The sequence below is a fragment of the Rattus norvegicus genome, chromosome 13 (assembly GCF_036323735.1).
Source record: "Rattus norvegicus strain BN/NHsdMcwi chromosome 13, GRCr8, whole genome shotgun sequence".
In the NCBI taxonomy this organism is placed as follows: Eukaryota; Metazoa; Chordata; class Mammalia; order Rodentia; family Muridae; genus Rattus; species Rattus norvegicus.
Genome location: NC_086031.1, coordinates 33228851 through 33250787, shown reverse-complemented (window position 1 = coordinate 33250787; position 21937 = coordinate 33228851). Strand labels below are relative to the sequence as shown.

At 42.2% G+C, this 21937-nt stretch overlaps 1 protein-coding gene across 11 annotated transcripts in view; it reads left to right on the top strand.

Annotated features, from left to right (window-relative positions):
• Positions 1-21937, top strand: part of Epb41l5 (erythrocyte membrane protein band 4.1 like 5) — a 99696-nt gene that overhangs the window by 70613 nt on the left and 7146 nt on the right. For all 11 annotated transcript variants that reach the window (XM_039090680.2, XM_039090673.2, XM_039090679.2 and 8 more), the window contains 5 exons: positions 2278-2375; positions 4955-5083; positions 7173-7237; positions 17747-17837; positions 19371-19445. In XM_039090680.2, the coding sequence (XP_038946608.1) occupies positions 2278-2375; positions 4955-5083; positions 7173-7237; positions 17747-17837; positions 19371-19445 (458 nt within the window). The remainder of the gene's footprint in view (positions 1-2277; positions 2376-4954; positions 5084-7172; positions 7238-17746; positions 17838-19370; positions 19446-21937) is intronic.

Sequence of the window (21937 nt, the reverse complement as noted above, 5' to 3'; positions counted from 1 at the left end):
CATTGACTTCTAGCCTCCATGCTATGCACATGTGCACACATGCACATAAAAATACATACATGCATACATACCATACATACACACAAAAAAACTTTGTTAGAGAATGAAAGTCTCTGGTCTTGCTTTGTTTTGACACAAGGTCTCAGTACAAAGGCCAGGCTCTCCTTAGAACATGCTATGTAGATTAGGCTGGCTTTGATCTTGTAGTGATTCACTTGCCCCAGCCTTAAAGGTGTTGGAAATACAAGCTTGTATTCTTACGCCCAGTTTGTCTTCTCAGTCTTCCTATCCTCTGTACTGTGTATTTTGTAATGGTTCTGGTATGAAAATGAAGACTCATGTAAGTCATTTGGAAAAGAGTACTCCTGGCCTCACAGAGACGCATGAAGACAGCAACAGAACCTCAGCAGCACAGCTTTTGTCAAGGGCGCTCTACCACCCAGACCAGGCAGGCAAGCAAGCACCCCAGAGTAGGAAACTCACTCAGTTTCTATCCTGTCGCTGGGTACTGACTGTGCACCCCATTGGTGGAACCTTACACTGTACAGTGTGACTTGATTTGCTAATTCCTAGATGGTGCCAAAGGAAGGGGTGTAGTAGAGTCAGGTCTCAGGAATGTTTGGCATCCAGGAGTCTGGCAAACAGGCATGTATGCAAGAGGTTTAGAAAGTGGAGGAGGTTTGTAAAATACTAGCTATGGGTGGTTCCCATCTTTATAAGAAAAGACTGTTTCTGGGCTGGAGAGATGGCTCAGTGGTTAAGAGCACTGACTGCTCCTCCAGAGGTCCTGAGTTCAAAGAAAAGACTGTTTCTGACAAGCCCCTGCCCCCAAGCATACATTTATTTCATACTCAGCCAGCATGGATTGACCTTCTACCGTCTCTAGTAGCAGTCAGTTATTGTGGAAGTTGACTGGGAAATGTTGGTTGAGAGTGGTCTGATGCACCCTAGAACAAGGGCCCTAACACATGGAAGGAATTTGCCATCATGGCTTAAGGTGAGCCATCTTCCTAGCGATGATGGTCCTTGGCCACGAAATTGACCTGGACCAACTTGAGTGGTAGGCCAAAACTTCTCTTGACTAGAAGTTTTCTTTTAATGAGCCTTTGCCTTTTCTAACATTATCCTCTCTGAAAAGGTAACCTGACCATTTAAAAACCACATTAGAGGTCAGAGCTCCCAAGCACTTCTGGAATCTCTAGCAAGAACATTTCTGGCTTTCAGTCAAGAAACTGATTCCGTGGAGGGGCAGAGGCCTTCCTACCCTAAGCTGTCAGGCACTTTGTGCCTCCTGTTCTCCTCTGAACCTAAGGCCAGGATAGGCCTGGGCGGTGTCCAGTATGGGCAGACAAGGTACCAGGCCCACAGGCCTAACCAAAAAGTGACAAGAGTACACTGGAAGTGTTATTTAAATTACTGCCAGGATGAGGGGGGAGGGGTCCTTGGCTGATGCCTGGGAAAATGTGAGGGAGAATTAAAGGCAAAAGCTGTTCGCATTACAAGGCCTATGCCAGGGATCAGGAGAATCGAGAATACAGGATATTTTTTAAATATCAAGATCAAAATCCACTACAGTTCCTTAATGCACTCACAAGTGCATTTTCCATTTGGTTCTATCTCTTTTTTTCCCCTTGGGTGCCTAAGGCTGGTCCTGAAAGGGTCCGTTTTCAGGCACTTTAATGGCTCTTTAAATAGCTAGTATCAAGTCCCTCCAAGATGGCTTCTCAAGTACAAGGGAAGGAGGGAGGGAGGGACAAAAATTTAACCATCATCTCATTCTTAGGTTAAAACACTAACAGGCCTGCCTCTCTTGGTTGTATGTAGGTGCTGGAATGTTGAATTGAGCAATCTGACATTTCTCTTCCCAAGAAGAGAATTGATAGTGAAAAATGGTTCTTTAAACATTATGTACTTCATGGCCAGGTTGGCCCTGACCTCGCAGAGATCGGCCTGCTTCTGCCTCTTCTTGCTTCTGAAGTCAAGGGTTGTGAAACCGTGCCTAGCTCTAGGACTAATTTTTTTTTAAAACAGGGTCTCACTATGTAGACCAGGATAGCCTCAAATTCATAAAGATCTATCTCTCTCTAAAGCCATACACCAAAAAGCCCTGCTGTAAGATTAACTTTTAGTTGAGTTATTAGAGAGTTATTGGAAATGTTTGTGTTCACCTTGATTATTCCACTTCTAATGAAGGGAAAACAACTTCAATGTATACCCTCATGTAACCATCAGCCAGGCAGACTGATGAGAAGTTTTGCTTTTTCTTTTCTTTTCTAGCATTAAAAGATGACACGGAGAAGCTTAAACAGCTCAACACGGAGCAGAATATCTTGCCATCTCTTCGCCCTGCCATTGACATTAATGTCAACAGCCAGGTATTGGGGCCTCTCTGTGTCTACCTGATGCACGGCCGCTTCCAGAGAGACCGTGCCTTAACCTGCTTTCTGCTCCTGAAGCCACCTGGAGAGGGATGGGTTTATTTCATCGTACACTTCACCATCATCATGAAAGAAAATGTGGGCAGGAAGTGAAGCAAAAGCCACAAGAGGGCTACTGCTCACTGCCTTACTCTCCATGGCTTACTCAGTCACTTTCTTTTCAGATGACCCTAGCTTGTGTCAGGTCGACAGAAAAACTAACCAGCACTGCAGTCTCATTTTGGGTGGGAAATCTGTCTGTGTTGAGCTCTAATCGACCTGTTTTCCACTTCTGACGAGGAAATGTGTGGATACATAGGAGGGAAGGGAGAGGTTTGCATGACAACATTAAGAAATTCATGGAGCTGAAGAGGGCTAGGCTCAGGGTGTGGTGCTAAGAGATGGCTCAGTGGCTGAGAGAGTATTTGTTGCTCTTAAAGAGGACCCACATGTGATTCCATGTATCCACGTGGCAGGCAACAACCATCTCTAACTCCAGTTATCCTCTTTTGAATTCTAAGGGCACCATACACACGTGTGATACATATATGCATGCAGGCAAAACATGTGTACACAGAAAATGAAAATAAATCACAGAAAAAAATTAAGGTCAGAAACAGGCATATCTCAGTCAGTTCCAGGCTAGCCTGGTCTATATAGTGAGTTTTAGGCCAGCCAGAACTAACTAGTAAGATGCTCTCTTAAAAATAAAATTGAAGGTATCTTGCTTTTTGTTTTTTTGAGACAGGATTTCTCTGTGTAGTCCTGGCTATCCTGAAACTCTTCTTTGTAGACCAGGCTGGCCTCAAACTCAGAGATCTGCCTCCCAAGTGCTGAGACTAAAGGACTTATGCTGTTTTATAAAGACACACTGAGGGGGGATGGTCAGTGGTTGAGATTACTGGCAGCTCTTCCATAGACCTGAGTTCCCAGCACCCACATGGAGGTTTACCCGAATAGAGGCTCGCAACCATCTGCCATGCAGTCCCAGGATATCCAGTGCCCTCTCCTGACCTTGCACTCACATGCACATACAGATAAGTACATACAAAAATTTCAAAACTAAATAAACACAGTGAAAAAATATTATTAGGCTGACTTAGAGTAATAGATTACATGGTTTGGTTTGGTTTAGTTGGGGGTTTTTTCCCCTTTTTAATTCCTTGTGTTTTGAGACTTTACAATGAGGGTTGTTGTAATGTGCGAAAGATGACTAAGGAGTACTCAAGTCTCCAGCACAGTAGTCTTCAGGAACACGAGGAGATGTCAGTCTGCTTGGATGAGCCATGATTGTACAAGGACAGAGACAATCTCTGTGACCTGAGCTTAGTGACTCAGGGCCATAATCCCACAAACCTGGGAAGCTAAATCAGAAGAATCAAAGCCTATCACCTTGTGATGTCACCATCAGTCTGGACAGCTTAGTGAAATCCTGTCTCTAAAACCGAAGAGGAAGGGGTTGGGCCCACACACTGCTAGGATCGCTCCCCAGAAACACACACACAGGGACTAGGACTAACTTCTGCTACAGGAGCTAGGAGATTACAGGGAAGGTCAGATCTTCAGACTTAGAGCCAGACCTGCTAGTATAGTCTTATAAGCTCAACCTTTGGGAGCCTGAGTCAAGATTACCAGCTCAAGATCAGTCTGAGCTACACGGGGAGAATATCTCAAAAAACAAAAATTTTAAGTTCAGATTTTGGGGTGCTACCTAGAGGCTGAAATAGAGACCATATTGAGAAATATCGAAAGTGGAATAAGAATATCAAATACATCCAGGCATAGAAGGTGGTGTGGTATTCAGACCTATGCCCATTAGTCATAGCTACTTAAGTTAAGCAAAATAATAAATGTAATAAGCTTATATTTCTTTCAAAAGTATTGGTCTGCCTCCCTTTGTGTATTTCTTTTTTTTTCTTTGTTTTTTTTTGTTTGTTTGTTTGTTTATTTATTTCTATTATTAACTTGAGTATTTCTTATATACATTTCGAGTGTTATTCCCTTTCCCGGTTTCCGGGCAAACATCCCCCTTCCCCCTCCTTTGTGTATTTCTAACTACTGATTTTAAACTACAGTTTTATTGAGTGAATTTGTGCATTATATTTTATCAGTGTGTCTGAGAATGTTTACATATTTGTTACATTAATTGTTACATATAATTTGTTACAAAAAGCCACCTCCTTCATTGGTGACAACTCCAGAGTTAGAACCATAAAGGATGAATGGTCAGGACCTAATGTCCAGTCTTTAAGCAACTGAGTTACTGAAATGCTTGAATTAAAACAGTCACAGAGAATATATGATACTTGCTGACATTTGTCCCAGGTGGCTTTCAGACTGGACTCTCTAGGGGCCAGTCCCTTTGATTCTGGAGCTCTGTATCTGCAGGTAGATAGTTAGAGGAGTTGGGTATGTCTGGAACAGGAGGTAGCTGCTCGAGGCATGCTATTTCTTGATTGTCTGAATATGAACTTTCAGCATTCCTGTTTCTGCATAACTGTGGCCTATGGAGAGTGATTATATCTTTTAACATTCAGGAAGAAGTGGTAAAGTTGACTGAGAAATGTCTTAATAATGCCATTGAGAGCCCAGGATTGAACACAGTAAGGGTTCCTCCTGACTTCAAGAGTAATATTTTGAAAGCTCAAGTAGAAGCTGTACATAAGGTAAGCATCTTTAATAGACATGGTCCTGAAGTATGCTGGCTAGTTTTATGACAACGTAATACAAGCTATAGTAATCAGAGAGGAGGGAGCCTCAACTAAGAAAAGATTGGACTGTAGGCAGGTATGTAAAACACTTTCTTAATTAGTGGTTGATGGGAGAGGGGCCCAGCCCCTGGACTTGTGGTCCTGTGTTCTATCAGAAAGTAGTCTGAACAATCATGATAAGTAAGACAGTAGGCAGCACCCTCCATGGCCTCTGCATCAGCTCCTACCGTGTGTTTCTGCCTGACTTCCTCCAATGATGACCAGCAATGTGGGGAAGTGTAAACCAAATAAACCCTTTCATCCCAAGTTATTTTGGTCAAGAGTGTTTCATCACAGCAATAGTGACCCTGACTAGGACAAAAAGTTCAGTGACTGACATCTGGGACCTGCTCCCAATTCTCTGGACTCCAAAGCACCAAAGTAGCTTCACTTCTCAGGCTCTACCCTCTACAGAGCACGTAGCTTTCGTCCTGGGCTCAGCAGCTCCACACAAACTCTACTGCTGTCCTTGATTAATCCATGGTACCAGCATGTCCAAAACTCTGGAGTCTCTACTGTAACTAAGGCTGCGCCAAGAACTCCGACCCTGCATGCAGTGCAGAGCCTCAGCTATTCTCCATGACCTTGAGAACCAATACAGACAGACTGACTCTTACACATCACCAAGTTTGGCTGCTGGCGTAGGTATGGCCTTGACTACTTCTGGCCACAGCTTCTGTCTGATAAGCCTGAGGAAACACTTCCCACAAGATATCGCCGCAATGATCACAGTTGATTCTGCAGCCCCAGCTGACCAGAACCACAGAGTCGTTATACAAAACAGCATACCAACAGCTCCAATAGAGTCTTTACTTCCCTCTAAGATTTTATAAAGTAGCCCTTCATGATCTGCATGTTCTCAGCTATGTCTTCTAAGTTCCCACAACAGCTCATTAAGCTGTGAGTATGCAACTGCCTTTCTAGCCCAAAGTTCCATAATCTGCCCCAAATTACGGCAGGCCTATTTCAGCAATTCCCCATGAACCTGGTACAACCTGCCTCAGTCATCTATTGTGATAGAACAGCATGACCAGAAGCAGTTTGGGGAAACAGTCCATCATTGGAAAACATGATGGCAGCAGGAACTGAAGCAGAGGCCATGAAGGAGTGCTGCTTACTGGCTTGCTCCTCTTGGCTTGCCTAGCTTTCTCCTTTATACCCAGAGCCACCTGCCCAGGAGTGGTATCACCCACAGAGGTCTGTGCCCTCCATATTTGAATTAGCAAAGAAAGGGGCGGGGCATGCTGCCAAGACTGACAGCTTCAATTTAGTCCTCAAGCCCCATGTGGTGGAGGCAGAGAAGAATTCCCACAAGTTACCGTCCAACCTCCATGCTTGTGCTGTGGCGATTGATACCCATCACCCAAACACATTTATAAGTAGAGTGGTGGTTTACAAATCATGATGCTCTAAAGAAATAAAAACTAACTAAATAAATAAAAACTAAAGAAGCTTATATGACATTGTATGAATGTTTTCAGTCAGGGGAGTAGTGAGAATGTTGTATTTGTTACGCAGCTGTGAATGTTTTTCAGAAATCATCAGTTGAAGCGAGCACATTTACCATCTTAAACATTACCTTAGAAATGTTGGATAAAACTGAGCTCTTTAGATAAACATTTGGGTTTCCTCCTTGAACTATTCATTTCTTTTAAGGAGAAACGGGATCAGTGATACCGCTAACCATTTTCTTTTTATCATTGAACTTTGAAAACTTTGGCATTGAATCTTTGTGAATTTGTCTGTGTTGGGTAGCACTCTGTGTGTCTTAAGTAAGTAACAGCTGTGGATAAGAAGATGCACCATGTGTATTCTGAACTTGAGTCTTGCATTGTTGATCTGGCTGTTGGATAGGACTGTACTAGATGTGACATTGGTAAGATATAATTAACCTCTTACTTGAATTGAAGCAATTGATATCTCTATTTTTAGAAAAATGAAAGATAAACTTGTTACTTGAGTATTCTTTTAAATATTTAGTGCTTTCATTATTTAATTTTCTTAGGCTACAAGAGAAGATAGTTTATTAACTCATAAAAATGCCAGCGTTCAGGATGCTGCCACAAACAGGTACAGTAAACTGCATTAAGTTGATTTTCTTGTTTTTTTCTTTCCTTCTATGTCTTTGTCCATCGTCAGTGCATTGACTCTGTCTATTTGAATTCACTCTTTGCTGTCCGTCAGAGAGCCAGCTCGTATCTAGTTTTAGATTGTTTGAAGATATTCTTAGTCATTCTTCATCCTCATTTTTCTTTGACTCAAACTATAGAGCAACAAAATCAGGTTTAGTTAGTGTGTCCTATGACTCCTGAGTTCACAGTTCCTCTCAGCTTCGTCTTGTCGTCACCGTAAACTGACATTAACTCAGCAGAGGTGTTTGCTGTCCCTCCTTTTATCTTTATTTCTCCTTCATTCTTGAAGGGTAGCTCCTTGGATGTAGATTCTAAACTGACATTTTTCTTTTTTAATAACTTTTAAATATGTCATACAATGCTGTCTGATCTTGGGTTTTCCATTTGGGTTTGTTGTTATTGGATATTTGGCAATTTTATTTTTATAATTGAAAAAGTTTTTCTTCATATGCTATCTTCTAATCATGGCTTTTTCCTCCTTCAACTCCTGCTAGATCTTCCCCAGCTTGCCACAAACCAACTCCACACCCTTTCTTTCTCTCTTTAAAAAAAAGAAAAAAAAATTTTAAAAAAAGAAAGAACAAAAGAAATACAGCCCCCCCCCCCGGACAGACACACACACATACACACACATTCTCTCTCTCTCTCTCTCTCTCTCTCTCTCTCTCTCTCTCTCTCTCACACACACACACACACACACACACACACACACACACACACACCACAGACACACAAAGACTGAAATCAGAATATAAGCAAAGGCCAATAAGACCAAAAAAAAAAAGCTTAAACAAAGCAATTTGAGACAAAAATACCATTGAGTTCATTTTCTGTGGGCCATCTTCTGCTGAGCCTACCATGGTTTGTGGTTTATATTCCCAGTGAGACTCTGTTGGAAAAATTATTCTTTATTCAGTTACAGAGAGCTTCTCGGTTAGAGGCGGGAGTCTATCTCTGCTTCCCCCTGTCTGGCTGAGACCTGTGCAGCTGTTTGTCCGCTGCCACGGTCTCTGAGTTCACATGTGCATCCGCCCTGCTGTGTCTGGGGCCATTCCCACTGTTACCGCCGACCTTTACCGTCTTTCTGCCTTCCCTTAAGCACACTCCCTAAGCCCTGGGGGGTGGTCGGATGAAGACATCCCGTTTAGGTTGAATGCTCCAGAGTCTGACTGTCTGCATATTGTCCAGTTGTGGGTCTCTGTCCTTGTTCCCATTTACTGCAAGAAGCTTCTCTGATGACGGCTGAGCAAGGCCCTGACCCATGAGTATAGCAGAATGTCGGGAGGAATCATTTTATTTCTCTGTTTCTTTGGCTGAGCAGTAGTATTTGGTTTTCCTTAGGCACATGTCCCATTCAGTCTCGGTTCCTGACCACCCAAGCAGTGTCCGTAGGAGTCCTGTGTCTAGAGTGTGTGACCTTAACTCCAATCAGAGCGCTGTTGTTCTTCCCACAGCGTCTACGCCACGATCCCACAGTGTATCTTGTAGACAAGATCACTGCTGTAGATCACAGGGTTTATAGCTGGGCAGACAGTTACCTTCCTCCTAGTAGCATGCAGAGGACCGTCCAGTGAACAATAATCAGTCGGATAAAACCTCTAATTACACACCAGCTTGACTTCTCCAGGTTTGCTGAGAGATGTCAGTATTGTCTTCAGCAACAGAACCTTACCCTCAGTTGTAGACACCCACCAGTGACTTTGACCTGAGATGTTGGGGGTGTCCTAGGTGCCCCTCTGGTTAATGAATAACTGGATGGAACTCATTCCTACCACTGGAGGTTTCACTTGATGGAAGATGTCTCAGTAGGTCATTGTCCTCCCTTGTTTGGTGACTCCATCGACATTACTTTCATAGGTTTTCAGTGAGCCTTGGTGTTAGTTGACCTTCCCCCATCCCCTCCTTTATTCCTGTTTTCCATCCGCCTCCCATTTAATCCCTCCACACACAGGGTTCCCCACCAAATGTCTTTATAATAAAGTGTTCTATGTATCCCACTCCCAACCCCTTACTATGTGGCTGATCTCTGTGTTTATGTAGATCATAGCATGCACACCAAAGGCTTAAAGTCCAGCATCCATGGGCTGGAGAGATGGCTCAGTGGTGAAGAGCACTGACTGCTCTTGCAGAGGACTCCTGTTTAGTTCTCAGCACCCACACGGCAATTCACAGCTCTAGTTTCAGGGGTTCAGACACCCTCTCACAAACAGATGTACAAGCAAAACACCAATGCACATAAAATAAATGAAACAGGGGTTGGGGATTTAGCTCAGTGGTAGAGCGCTTGCCTAGGAAGCGCAAGGCCCTGGGTTCGGTCCCCAGCTCCAAAAAAAAAGAACCAAATAAATAAATAAATAAATGGATGGATGAATGAATGAATGAATGAATGAATGAATGAATGAATGAAAGAAACAAAACAAAACAAAAAAATAGCTGAGCAGTGATGGGACATGCCAAGAAGAGGCAGCAGAGTTCTGAGTTCGAGACCAAGCTGGTCTACAGAGTAAGTTTCAGGATAGCCCAGGCTACACAGAAATCCTTTCTCAAAAAAAAAACCAAAACGAACAAGATCAACAAAGCCAACATTCGTATATAAGAGAAAACATACAATATTTGTATTTGGGGATCTGGGTTACCTCACTCACTCAGGGGAACCATCACCCTGATTTCCATTACAAGTTTGTACTCCCACCAGCAATGAATAAATCTTCCCCTTTCTCCATGTCCTCATCATGAGCTGTAATTTGTTTTGTTGACGTTGGCCATTGCGACCAGTGCAAGATGAAATCTCAGAGTAGTTTTAGTTTGCACTTCCCTGTTAGCTAAGGCTGGTGAACATTTCTCTGTTTCTCAGCCATTTGTGTCTCATCGTTAGAGAGCGATCTGCTTAGTTCTCTACCTCATTTTAAGTTGGATCATTTGTTTTCTTGATGTTCAGGATTTGGTTGGTTTGTATGGTTGGTTTGTATGGTTGGTTGGGTTTTTGTTGTTGTTGTTGTGGTTTTAGCTCTTTATGTATTTTCAATACTATCCTTTTCTCTGATGCATAATTAGTAAAAATCTTTTCTCTCTCTGAGGCCCAAGATGTGTCCAAATGATGGTACTTCCTTTACCATGCGAAGCTGTTCAGTTTCACGAGGTTTGTTTGTTTGTTTGTTTGTTTGTTTGTTTGTTTGTTTGTTTGTTTGGAGCTCGCTCTGTTGCTGTCTCATGAAGAGTATTTTCCCGTGCCCATGGGTTGAAGGTTGTGCCCTGGCCTCTCTTCTGTCAGATTCAGGGTATCTGGTCTTCCGTTGAGGTCCTTGATCTATTTGGAGCTGAGGTTTGTATGGGGTGATAAATGTGAATCTCTTTGCATTCTTTTATATGGAGCTGTCCAGTTCATCCAGCACCATTTTTTTTTTTTAAGATGCTTTTTCCCAATGTGTATGTCTGGCTTCTTTATCAAGAATCTGGTGACCATAGATGTGTGGACTTAGTCTGGCTCTACACTTTAATCCCATAGGTCAAACTGCCTGCTTTAAAGCAATTTTTATTACTGTTTATTATGTGCTGTTTTTATTACTATATCTGTAGTATAACTTACAATGTAGGATGAGATACCTTCATCTGATCTTTGATTATTCAGAATTGTTTTAGCTCTTTTGGATTGTTTCCATATGAAGTTGAAAGTCATGTTTAAAAATTCTGTGAAAAATGGTGTTAGAATTTTGATGGGAAGTGCATTGGATGCTTATTTTACTATATTAATTCTACCAATCCATGAACATGGGGAATCTTAAGTCTTTTAATGTCATCTTCAATGGCCTTATGGTTTTTATTATATGTCTTTTAATGTCATCTTCAATGGTCTTATGGTTTTTATTTTATGTCTTTAACTTGCTTGGTTAGAGTTGTCCCAAGATTGAGGCTGTTACAAAAAGTACTGTTTCCCTGGTTTCTTTGTCAGTCCGTCATTTGAGTGTGCAAAGGCTACTGACTTTTATGTGTTAAATTTGTATCCAGATATTGTACTAATAATGTTTATCAGCTGGAGCAGTTTCCAGGTGGAATTTTTAGGGCCATTTATGTATTTTGACTTCTTTCTTTCCTATTTATATCCCCTGATCTCCTTCAGTTGTCAATAAGATGACTAGCTAAGAATTCAAGTACTAAATTAAATAGGTATGGAGAGTGAATAACCTCATTGTTTCTGATTTTAGTGGAAATGCTATGGGTTTCTCTCCATTTATTTTGGCTCTGGGCTTGCTCTATATCATCTTTATTATATTGAGATGTGTTCCTTGTATCCCTAGGCTCCATGCCCTTTATCGTGAAAGGCCCTTAGATCTTATCAAAGGCTCTTTCTGCATCTAAGGAGATGATCATGTGGTTTTTGTCTTTCAGTCTTTTATGTGGTAGATTATATTTATCAAATTATATTTATTGAACCCTCCTGTATCTTTGGGATGAAGCCCACTTGGCCACGATAAATAGTCTTGTTTATGTGTTATAGTCTTGTTTATGTGTTCTTATATTCAGTTTACAAGAACTTTATTGAGGATCCATGTTCAAAAGGAATATTGGTGTGTAGTTTTTTTCTTTTTTCTTTTTTTTTTTGTTTTTGTTTTTGTTTTTTGGATCTTTGTGTGAGTTAAATATCAGGTTAATTGTACTCTTGGAAATGAATTTAGAAATGAATTTGGAGATAATATGAGGAATATTTGGTATTCTTTTTTGAAGGTTTAGTAGAATTCTGCCCTGACTCCAACTGGCCCTGGGCTTTTTTTGGTTCGGAAATTTAACTGGTCTATTTCACTAAGGATTACAGGCTTATTTAAGTTGCTTATCTGACTTAGCTTTGATAGGCCATATATATCACGAAATTCATCCATTTCCTTTCAGTTTTCTAGTTTGCTGGAGTACAGGTTTTTGAAGTATATCCTTATGAGTCTCTGGATTTCCTTGGTCTGTTGTGATGTCCCTTTTCATTTCTAATTTTATTAATTAGGATCTTCTCTCTGTTTCTTTACCTAATTGGGCTAAGGGCTTTAAGTCTTGCCCATTTTGTCAAAGAACTAACTCTTTGTTTCATTACTTTTTAAAATCTTTTTCTTAGTTTATTTCTGTTTCATTTATTTCAGCCCTGAATTTATTGACCACTATGTCTGCTCTTTTGGGGTGTTATTTGTTCTTCTTGTTCTTTGGAGAATGCCACTAAGTTATTAATACAAGATCTCACCAATTTTTGTATGTATGCACTTGCCTCTTAGAACTGCCTTTATTGTGTCCTATAAGTTTGGGTATGTTATATTTTCATTTTCATTGAATTCTAGAAAGTTTAATTTCCTTCTTCATTTCTCTCTTGACCCATTTTTCATTTGGTCCTGTGTTTGAATACTTTCTTTTATTTCTGTGGTTGATAACAACCTGCAATCCATGGTTATTAGATAGGATGCAGAGTGTCCTGAATTTCTTTTATTTGTTGAGACTTGATTTTTGTCAAAGTATGTGGTTAATTTGGAGAGTTCCATAAGCTTCTTTTGTGTTTGGGTAAATGTAAATATCTGCTAGGTCCATTGGAATTTTGGTATTATTTAACCTCTAGCATTTTTTGTTGAGTGTTTCTGGCTAACCTGTGTATTGGTAAGAGTGCAGGATTGAAGTCACCCACTATGACTGGATGGTTTTAGCTGTAGTGGTGTTTCTTTTATGAACTTGGGTGCCCTTGTGTTTGGTGAACTTTAGAATTGATGGATTTTCCTTTGATGAGTTTGTAGTGTTCTTTTTCTTTTGATTGGTTTTGGTATGGAGTCTATTTTGTCAGATATTAAAATGACTACACCTACTTGCATCTTAGGTCCATTTGCCTGGAAAACCTTTCTTCATCCTTTTACCATGTCTATAGTTGATGCTAAGGTGTGTTTCTTGGACCCTGTTATCTAGTCCAGTCTGTTAGTCAGTGCCATTTTACTTGAAAATTGAGACTATTAATAATGTGTTACCCATGAGCATGTTTATCGATTCCTGTTATTTTGTTTTTATGGTGTGGGTTATTCTTCCTCTTTAATGTACTGTTCTGGGATTATTTATAGCTTGTGTCTTCTTGGGTGTGGTTACCCTCTTCAGACTGAATTTTTCCTCTTGTGCCTTCTGTAGATTTGGTTGCTAGATAGATATTGCTTAAAATTGGCTTTATCTATAGAATGTTTTTCTCTCTCAGTCTGTTGTTGTTGATAGTTTTGATGGGTAGTAGACTAAGCTGGCATCTGGAGTCTCTTAGAGTTTGTAGAACATGCATTCAGGCCCTCTGGCTTTCAGAGTCTCCAATGAGAAGTCAGGTGTTTTAGGCCTGCCTTTGTCTTTTTCTTGAACCTTTTAATATCCTTTCTTTGTTTTATACATTTAATAATTTGATTATTATGTGTTGTTGGGAATTTCTTTCCTGGCCCAGTCTCTTTGGTGTTCTTTATATCCCCCTATAGACTCATGTGTTTGCATGCTTGGCCCATAGGGAGTGGCACTATTAGAAGGTATGGCCTTGGTGGACAAAGTCTGTCACTAGAGGGTGGGCTTTGAGGTCCAAAAGCTCAAGCCCAGGATCATTATTAGTTCAGTCACTCCTGCTGCCTGCTGATTCAGATGTAGAACTCTTAGCTCCTTCTCTAGCACCATGTCTCCCTGCGTGCTACTGTGCTTCCAGCCGTGACAATAATAGACTAAACCTCTGGACCCGTAAGCCGTCCTCAATTAAATGTTGTCCTTTATAAGAGTTGCTGTGGTCATGGTGTCTTTTTATAGCAATAGAACCCTAAGATAGTTTCTTATACTTTGTTAGGCACCACGTTCTTTAGATTGGAGACATTTTCTTTTTATTGTGCCTTTAACCTGGGATCTCTTTCTTCTGAATTCCTTATTTGTAGATTTGGTCTTTTCATAAGAGTCCCAGATTTCCTGGCTGTTTTATGCCTGGTCTTTGTTTTGAACATTTTCTTTGACTGACTTAATCATTTCTCCTACCTTGCCATCAGCAGCTGATATTCTCTTTCCCTGCCTTTACCTTGTCGGTGAGGCTTAACTCTAACTTTGTTTGACAGCCTACATTTTTCGTTTCCAGATTTTTTTCAGCATGGGTTTCTTTAGTGATTCTACTTCTTTCCTGTTTTGAACTGTTTATTTCATTCCTCAGTCTCCTTGTGTTTGCACAGACTTCATTAGTGGATTTATTCATGTCCTCTTTAAGGTCCTTGAATATAGTCATACTTGCTATTTTGAAGTCCTTGTCTTGTGTTTCAGCCATATTGCATTTCTCAGGGCTACAGTAGGTCTTGGTGGAGGCATGTTGTACTGGCTGTGCATGTTTGTTCTGCGTTGAGGTCTAGGCATCTGTAATTAGGATTGAAGCGTTTCTAAGTGTTGGCCCCTGGTTGTCTTTGGATGGGGATCCATCCTTTGACTGCTGTTGCCTTCTCAGGATCCCAGGTAGAAAGTTCTGCCAGTCAGCGGTTGGCCAAGAGGAATAGAAATGAGCTTGGAGAAATAGCTGAGAGGAGCTTTGGGAAGAGGTGGATTGATCCAGTCCTCACCAAAAGGCAGGTTACCCAGGGAGTGGAGCTGTGAGGGGAGGAAGGGCTCCTTAAAGTTGGCCCAGGAAGACAAAGAATATGTCTGGAGAGACAGAGATGAAAGGACTAGGGAGATCCTGGGTCAGCATCAAGAGTCGAAGTCTTTTGTGAATAGAATTAGAGTGGGAAAGGGGGGGACCGCTAAGCAGACTACCTCAGAGCTGAGGTAGGACTGGAGAGACTGTAATGGAGGAAGGAAGGATGTTTAGTGAAAATCACCTTCCTGAGTCCCAGCAGAGCATGGCCACTGTGGGTTCTCGGGAGAAAGTCTTTCTGGATATTGGCAGCTCATACAAAGGAGTGGGATGAGTAGAGGGGAAGGCTGTGAGATGGTTGGAAAGGAGCTCAGCTGGGTCTGCATCAAGAGGCAGAATGCCCAGGGAATGCTTTGTGTAACCCAGGCTCCCCATGACCTGCTCCTATTTCAGTCAGTTGCTGGGGTTACAGGTGGAGGTTTTCTGATGAAAAACTGACCTTGTCCATGTAAGGATCCATTGAGTGAGAGGAGTCATTTCTCAAAAGTCTCTGCTTATCTCTGGCTCTCAGTACTGACTGGTTAATACAAATGGCATAGACTTGAGTTTACTTACCCTGCAGAGTTTAATGCGCTCATGTGCTTTCTCTTCTCTGATCGTTTCCAGCTGTTGTTCTTTCAGGCATGCTGCCTGTTACACACTTCTCCTAACTCTGTTTTCCATGTTTGGCTTCTGCTCTTGATTTTTCCATAGACTCGGTTGCTCTGTTCAAGCCTACTGATTCTTCTGCCTTACTAAATCTGCTGTTGAAATGGTGTAGAAAATTTTAATTAAACAGTTATACTTTCTGGCTCTAAATTTTCCATTTGGTTCATTTTTCGTCTGTCGTCACACTGTTCTGGTCTCATGTAGTTTGTTTTCTGAGAGAATTGACCCAGTTGAGCCCTTTGCCCACTGAAGCTCTCTGTGCTTTCTGAGCTTCTGCTACAGTCTTTCTTCTTGTGAATGAGGCACGATTTGTCACATTTAATTTGAAAAGTGGACATTTTGATCTTGATGATGTAATTCTCAATGCTGAGTCTTCTCAGGCTTTCTTGATTCTGCCTGCTGTGTGGTTATATAATAGTTGGTAACTGTCCAAAGTAACATTTTGAGATGTCTTTGTAATCTGTGGTCTCTGATGCCTGCTGCCCTAGTTTAGAATTCAGCTAGTGATTTGAGAGTTCATATGACTAGAGCCAAGACATAAAAGAAAGTGAAAAAACAACAACAACCCAAAAAAAAAAAAAAAAAAAACAGAGAAAAGTAGGGCTGGGAGCTGCCTAAGAACAGTCAGCTCTTTACAGAGGGCCTGGGTTCACTCCCAGCACCCCCAAGGCAGCTCATAACCATCTATAACTGTAGTTTCAAGAGATCCAACTTCTCCTCCTCCTCTTCTTCCTCTTCCTCCTCCTGCTACTGCTGCTGTGTGGCACCAGGCATGCATATGATGCATAGACATATATGCAGGTGAAATACTAATACACGTAAAAATAAAAGTAAATAAATCTTTAGGTCTATTCACTCAGTGAATAGAGGGGCTTGTTGCCAAGTGTGACAACCTGAGTTGAATCCCTGGACCCATGTGGTAGGAAGAGAACTGACTTCCACAATTTGTCCTTCTAGCCTCCACACACGCACACATTGCCTGTGCACAATAGCACATGCACTCGTGCATGCACGCGCACACACACACTCACACACACGTGCGTAATAAAATGTTTTAATAGAGAAAAATGTTCTCGAAGTCTGTATAGTTGGCTGTGATGGGACATAGTTTGCAGCATTTAGAAGATTGTCAGGGCTGGGACTGCAACTTAGTGGACGAGCGCTGCCTCCCATGCAACCTGAGCTCCAGTCTGCTCTCAGGAGGAGACCTAAAGTCCTACCCTTGGCACGTTCAGCATTTTCCAAATTGCTCCATTTTGTGGGGACTTCAGGGGTTTTCCCCCCAACTTTCTTGCTCTGTGGCTCTGCCTCTTAGCCTTTGTATGTGCACAATGACGATGATTGGTGGTGGTGGTGGTGGTAGTGGTGGTGGTGGATTTGTCTGGGAGTAGAGAGAGAGGGTGTCGCCCTGAGCTGCAGGTGGCTTACAGTATTTCCAAAATGCACAGGTTCCTGGCATCATTTTCTAAGGAATTTGTGCCCAGAGTAAAGCAGAACCAGTGCAAGCCTGTAATCCAGCCTGCAAGAGGCTGGGGTGCAGAAGCCAAAGGAACGCCTCACTGTCCTGTGCTGTCACTCTGCCTCCCTTGAGACAGGCTCTGTCACCAAGTCTGGTGCTATACTGGCAGCCATCAAGCCCAAGTGAACCTCTGTCTCAGTCACCTATAGGTGTCCTCACTCTTCTCCTTTGTCCACCGAGCTGTCTCGCTGTGCAGTTTATCACAGATCAGAGGGAGAGGCGGCCAGGCTTGGAGGCACCACATGTGCAGTCCCAGTACTTGGGAGGCAGTGGTGGGGTCTGTGAGTTCAAGGCCAGCTGCTCTACACAGTGAGCTCCAGGACAGTAGTGAAGGCAGAGCAAATAGTGAGCTCCTGCCTCAATAGAGGAGGAGATCTTCCTCATCTCCTACGTAATCCCTCCAGATTTGAGCCTCTGACCATACTTTTCTGAAGGGTTTAAACTCTACTAACAACTCTTAGTTTTTAGGTCCTGCCTGTGATTTTTTTTTTCCCCTAAAAACGAGTTTTCTATCATTTTAGTGTGATTTTTAGGAAGGAAATAAGATAGTGTCACCTTTATACAGGTCCTCCATAGTCTTCCTGGGGAAGTAGTGTCACCTTTATACAGGTTCTGCATGGCCTGCTTTTTTTTCCTTTCAGTACTGTGTTCAATGAAAATAACATGCCTCTCTGCAAAGACTCCCTCACGCCAGTGCATGGCACAACTGCAGACAGTGACTCTGTACTAAAGGTAAGAAGACTGCTTTCCATTTTTCTAAAGACAATATTGAGTTTAACCTATAATATGACCAGGGATATCTGGGGATTTCTAGTTGACATTGGGACTTGAAGCAGGAGGAACAGCTGAGCCTCCTCTCTTGGGAAGACCCTGTTTCCCAAGAGCAGCTAGAATCTGCTCCCCACTTTCTACATGCCTATGTCTGCTTCAGCTGAGGATAGTCTGGTTGCTGGCTGTGCTTCTGCCTGTTTTCCTCCAAGACACATTGTTCTATGCAGATAGACACATTGAAGGTGCTTGGTAGATGAAAGCATTGAGGCTGTGTATGTCCCGCACATCTACCGCTTTGCTGAAGTTTATAGTCTGATTTTCCTAGGTCCCATAGCAGTGTGAGTGGACTGACTTGTTCTGTTGAGTCAGCCCCTTGCTGTGGCTCAGGCTGACCTCAGTGGTCAGTCCCTCCACTCTCTCTCCCTAGGCAAGGATTCCGGTAGGATGCCAGCAGGCCCGGATAGTCTGTTTTGTTCAGTCTTGTATTCCTCGTACCTCAGATGGTACCTGGCAAGTAGTAGGCACTAAGACAATGTGTACAGCAACAGGCACATCTCACTGCTTACAGCATAACCACCTCATTCCAGTTTCTGCCCTTGCATGTTCACTCCCTGTATCCTAACCAGTTCATTCCAGTGTCTGCCCTTGCATGTTCACTTCCTGTATCCTAACCAGTTCAGAAATCAGAGCTTCAGGCTCTTTTCTATTCCACCATTTCACTGCACAATGAACAGTTGTACAGAAATTTACCAGGTCCTCACAAAAGGGAAAACTATGAATCGCCTTTAGTCCTACCGTGCAAGGGCAATATATAGTTGATATTTACTTAAGTATTAAATCAAAACAGAGCACATATTTAAACTTCTCTATTAACTTGAAAGTAATTGTTTTGTTTATGCAAAGATGGTGAAATTACAGCCATAGCCTCATCTAGAATTGAAGAAACAGCACTTTGGTAAACATCAGTTTGTTTAGTAAATGCCGCAAAAACAATTTCAACAGTACATGTTTTCCTTGAGCTCTCTGTTGTCAAGAGCCCTGCATTTCAGACAGTAACTTCTTTTCGTACACGGTCACAGTCTGTTGCTGACTGCCTTTGGCCCTCCGCTCTATGTATTAGATGGCCTGCATCTCACCACCATCTCATTTCCTTCCCCTTCTCATCTTAGGAGAACTCAGCCAGGACACCATGACTGTCCTGTCCAAACCTGCTAGGCCCGCTGCAAGCCAGTCACTCTTTTAACTCTTCAGGTTTTCTCTGCGTAGATGCAATAGCTCCATGAATATTTACAGAACACTTCTTTTTCTAGTTCTGATTGTGGTATAGTTTCTTCCCCCTTGAAATGGAGCCATTGATAGCTCATTTCTGAATGTCCCTTTTTGTGTAAAGGTTCAATACTAGCTAGATCCTGGTCACTATTAGAAATCCAGAGATTGGGAGAGCTTAGTGCGATGGCAGTCATCCATGGGTTGGCGGTGCCTTGTCTTCTCTAGGATGCTACTGATGAGCTGGACGCCTTACTTCTTTCTCTGACTGAGAATCTGATGGATCACACAGTAACACCTCAGGTGAGTGCATCTTCAAACAGCTAGGTCAAAAGATAATTTGCTTTGAAAATGTTCCTGCTTGGTTACAATTTTTTCTTATTTAATAATTTTGTAAAACTTCCATTTATTAAGAGTTTTTAGGACTGGGAAGATGGCTCTGTGGATAAATTACATGCTGTACAATCACGAGAACCTGAGTATGGGACCAACACTCATAAAGCTGGACACAGTAGTTCACATAAAGTGACGGTTAAATAGAATTTCCTGCAACTCTTAGACCAGGAGCCAGATGTACACACTGGAACACAGGAAACCCTCCCTCAGACAAGTAGACTGACACCTAAGACCTCCACGTGTGCAGTGTGGCCTGTGTGCACCCAAACAAAGAGCCTGTATTTGCCTCTTTAGCATTGCCTTTTTGTACTCAAATTCTGCTGCTTTGAATTGGTATTTCTCTCTATGGAAATCACATGTCACTATAAAACTATTCATAATTTAACACCATATTAACTAGCATGAGAGAAAAACCTGTAGCCTGTTCCAATGTAAAGAGGTAAGGCAAGGAGCTCTGTGGTTGAGAGTTCTTGCCGCTCTTACAGAGGACCTAGGTTCTATTCCTGACATCTGTACAGTAGCTCACAATACCAGGTAATTCAGTTCCAGAGGATCCATTGCCCTGTTCTGGTCTCTTCATTCACTGAACACTTGTATTACACTTACATACATATAGGTAAACCATTTATACACATAAAAATAATTTTTTAAGAGTTAAGACAATAATCTGTGCCTGGTGTCTTATGTCTGGATTCCAAGCATTCAAGGAGATTGCCACAAGTCTGAGGTCAACCTGATCCATGAAACAAGTTCTAGGCCAGCCAGAGCTATAGCTGGCTGAGCAAAAGCCTGTCTATGTTTATTACAAGTGTTACGGCTATAAGGACGTTATCTTCAGAAAGATGGGGTCATAATTAACAATTAATATTGAAAATCTCACCCCTTGTTTAGCCTGCAAGGCAGTGGTACTCAATACCATAGCCATAAAGCAAACAAGGCGGTTCATTTCTTCACCTACACTTCAGTCAGGTAGAGATATGAAACAGTGTCAGGGACTGTGGGACAAGAGATGCTGAAGGAGCCTCATCCCTGTCTGGGGATTCAGGAGGTGCAGGTGGCACGTTCTGTAGATGCTTATGTAAACCGTAATTAAACAGACGAGTGTATATCAGAGTTGCCCAGAAGGTGTACTAAATAAATAGACTGTTGGGCTTCACCTCAGAGTTTCAAATTGTGTATATCATGGAAAGATCCCAAAATTTTCATTTCCAAACATGTTTCCAGGTGATATTAGTGATACAGACTACCACTTAGATAAATAAACAAGAAGACATTACCAAAGGAGAAGTGATCCCAAATCTCTGATCTGGACCCATAATAAATCTTGAAAGAGACGAGACATAATCTCTAAAATCAATGCCTAAATTACCTGAAGCCCAGAGAGATGAAACCCCAAAGGCATCGCTCAGAATGCTCATGCTGTGTCTCACTGTGTGCTGATCTTTAGCAACCAAACAGCAGGGTGCAAAGTGGTCCACACCTTAGGCCAGCACTTGGGAGGCAGAAGTTGGGGAATCTGTTACTCTCTGCTGACTTCGTGGGCTTCTGCACATCTGCAGTGTACAGACTTGGGTCAGCAGTAGCACGCTCACCTGGAAAGCAAGTTTGTTATTTTGTTTTGTCTAGATGATGGCTCCTGTTCTTAGGCTTTCCCAGGGATGCAGATGTAGTCAGTGCAGTGATTTCCTGGGTTCAGTCCTCTAATATAAACTGGTCTACAGGTCAAGTTCCAACCATTAGGTTACAGGTGTGAGTCTCCACCACACCTGGGTAGCTGACTTTTAAAACTTTATTGGCGGGGTTGGGGATTTAGCTCAGTGGTAGAGCGCTTGCCTAGGAAGCGCAAGGCCCTGGGTTCGGTCCCCAGCTCTGAAAAAAAAGAACCAAAAGAAAAAAAACTTTATTGGCATGTGTTTATGTGTCATGTGTGTTTATGTATATGCGTGGGTATGTGAGCCACTGTGCATGTGGGGTCAGAGAACAACTTACAGGGGTTATTCTTCCCTAAGATCATGTGTGTGGCAGGTGTCCACTTCAGATGGTCAGGCTTACTTACCTACACGTGCCTTTACCCCATGAGTTCCCTTACCCGTCTGACTTTCTTATTTTATCCAGTTTAATGCGTTGTCTCACTGTCTCAATGATGTAAGTTAAATTGGATATCGCCCCCATATTGATACTAATCTAGGCTTCCTAGTGGTGGCGTGTGCCTCTTCCTGTTGGTTCTCCTTTTTCATACTCATTTCTAGAGCTGTACTTTAGATATCAACTGGAGGTTACCCACTATGCATTCCACAGAGAGGAAGGTCAGCACAGGAGAAATGTCCTCCATGCTTCTAAGCAAAGCTATGGTCAAGCAAGGCCTTTGACTTCTATAGACAGCACAACTGGCCAAAGGA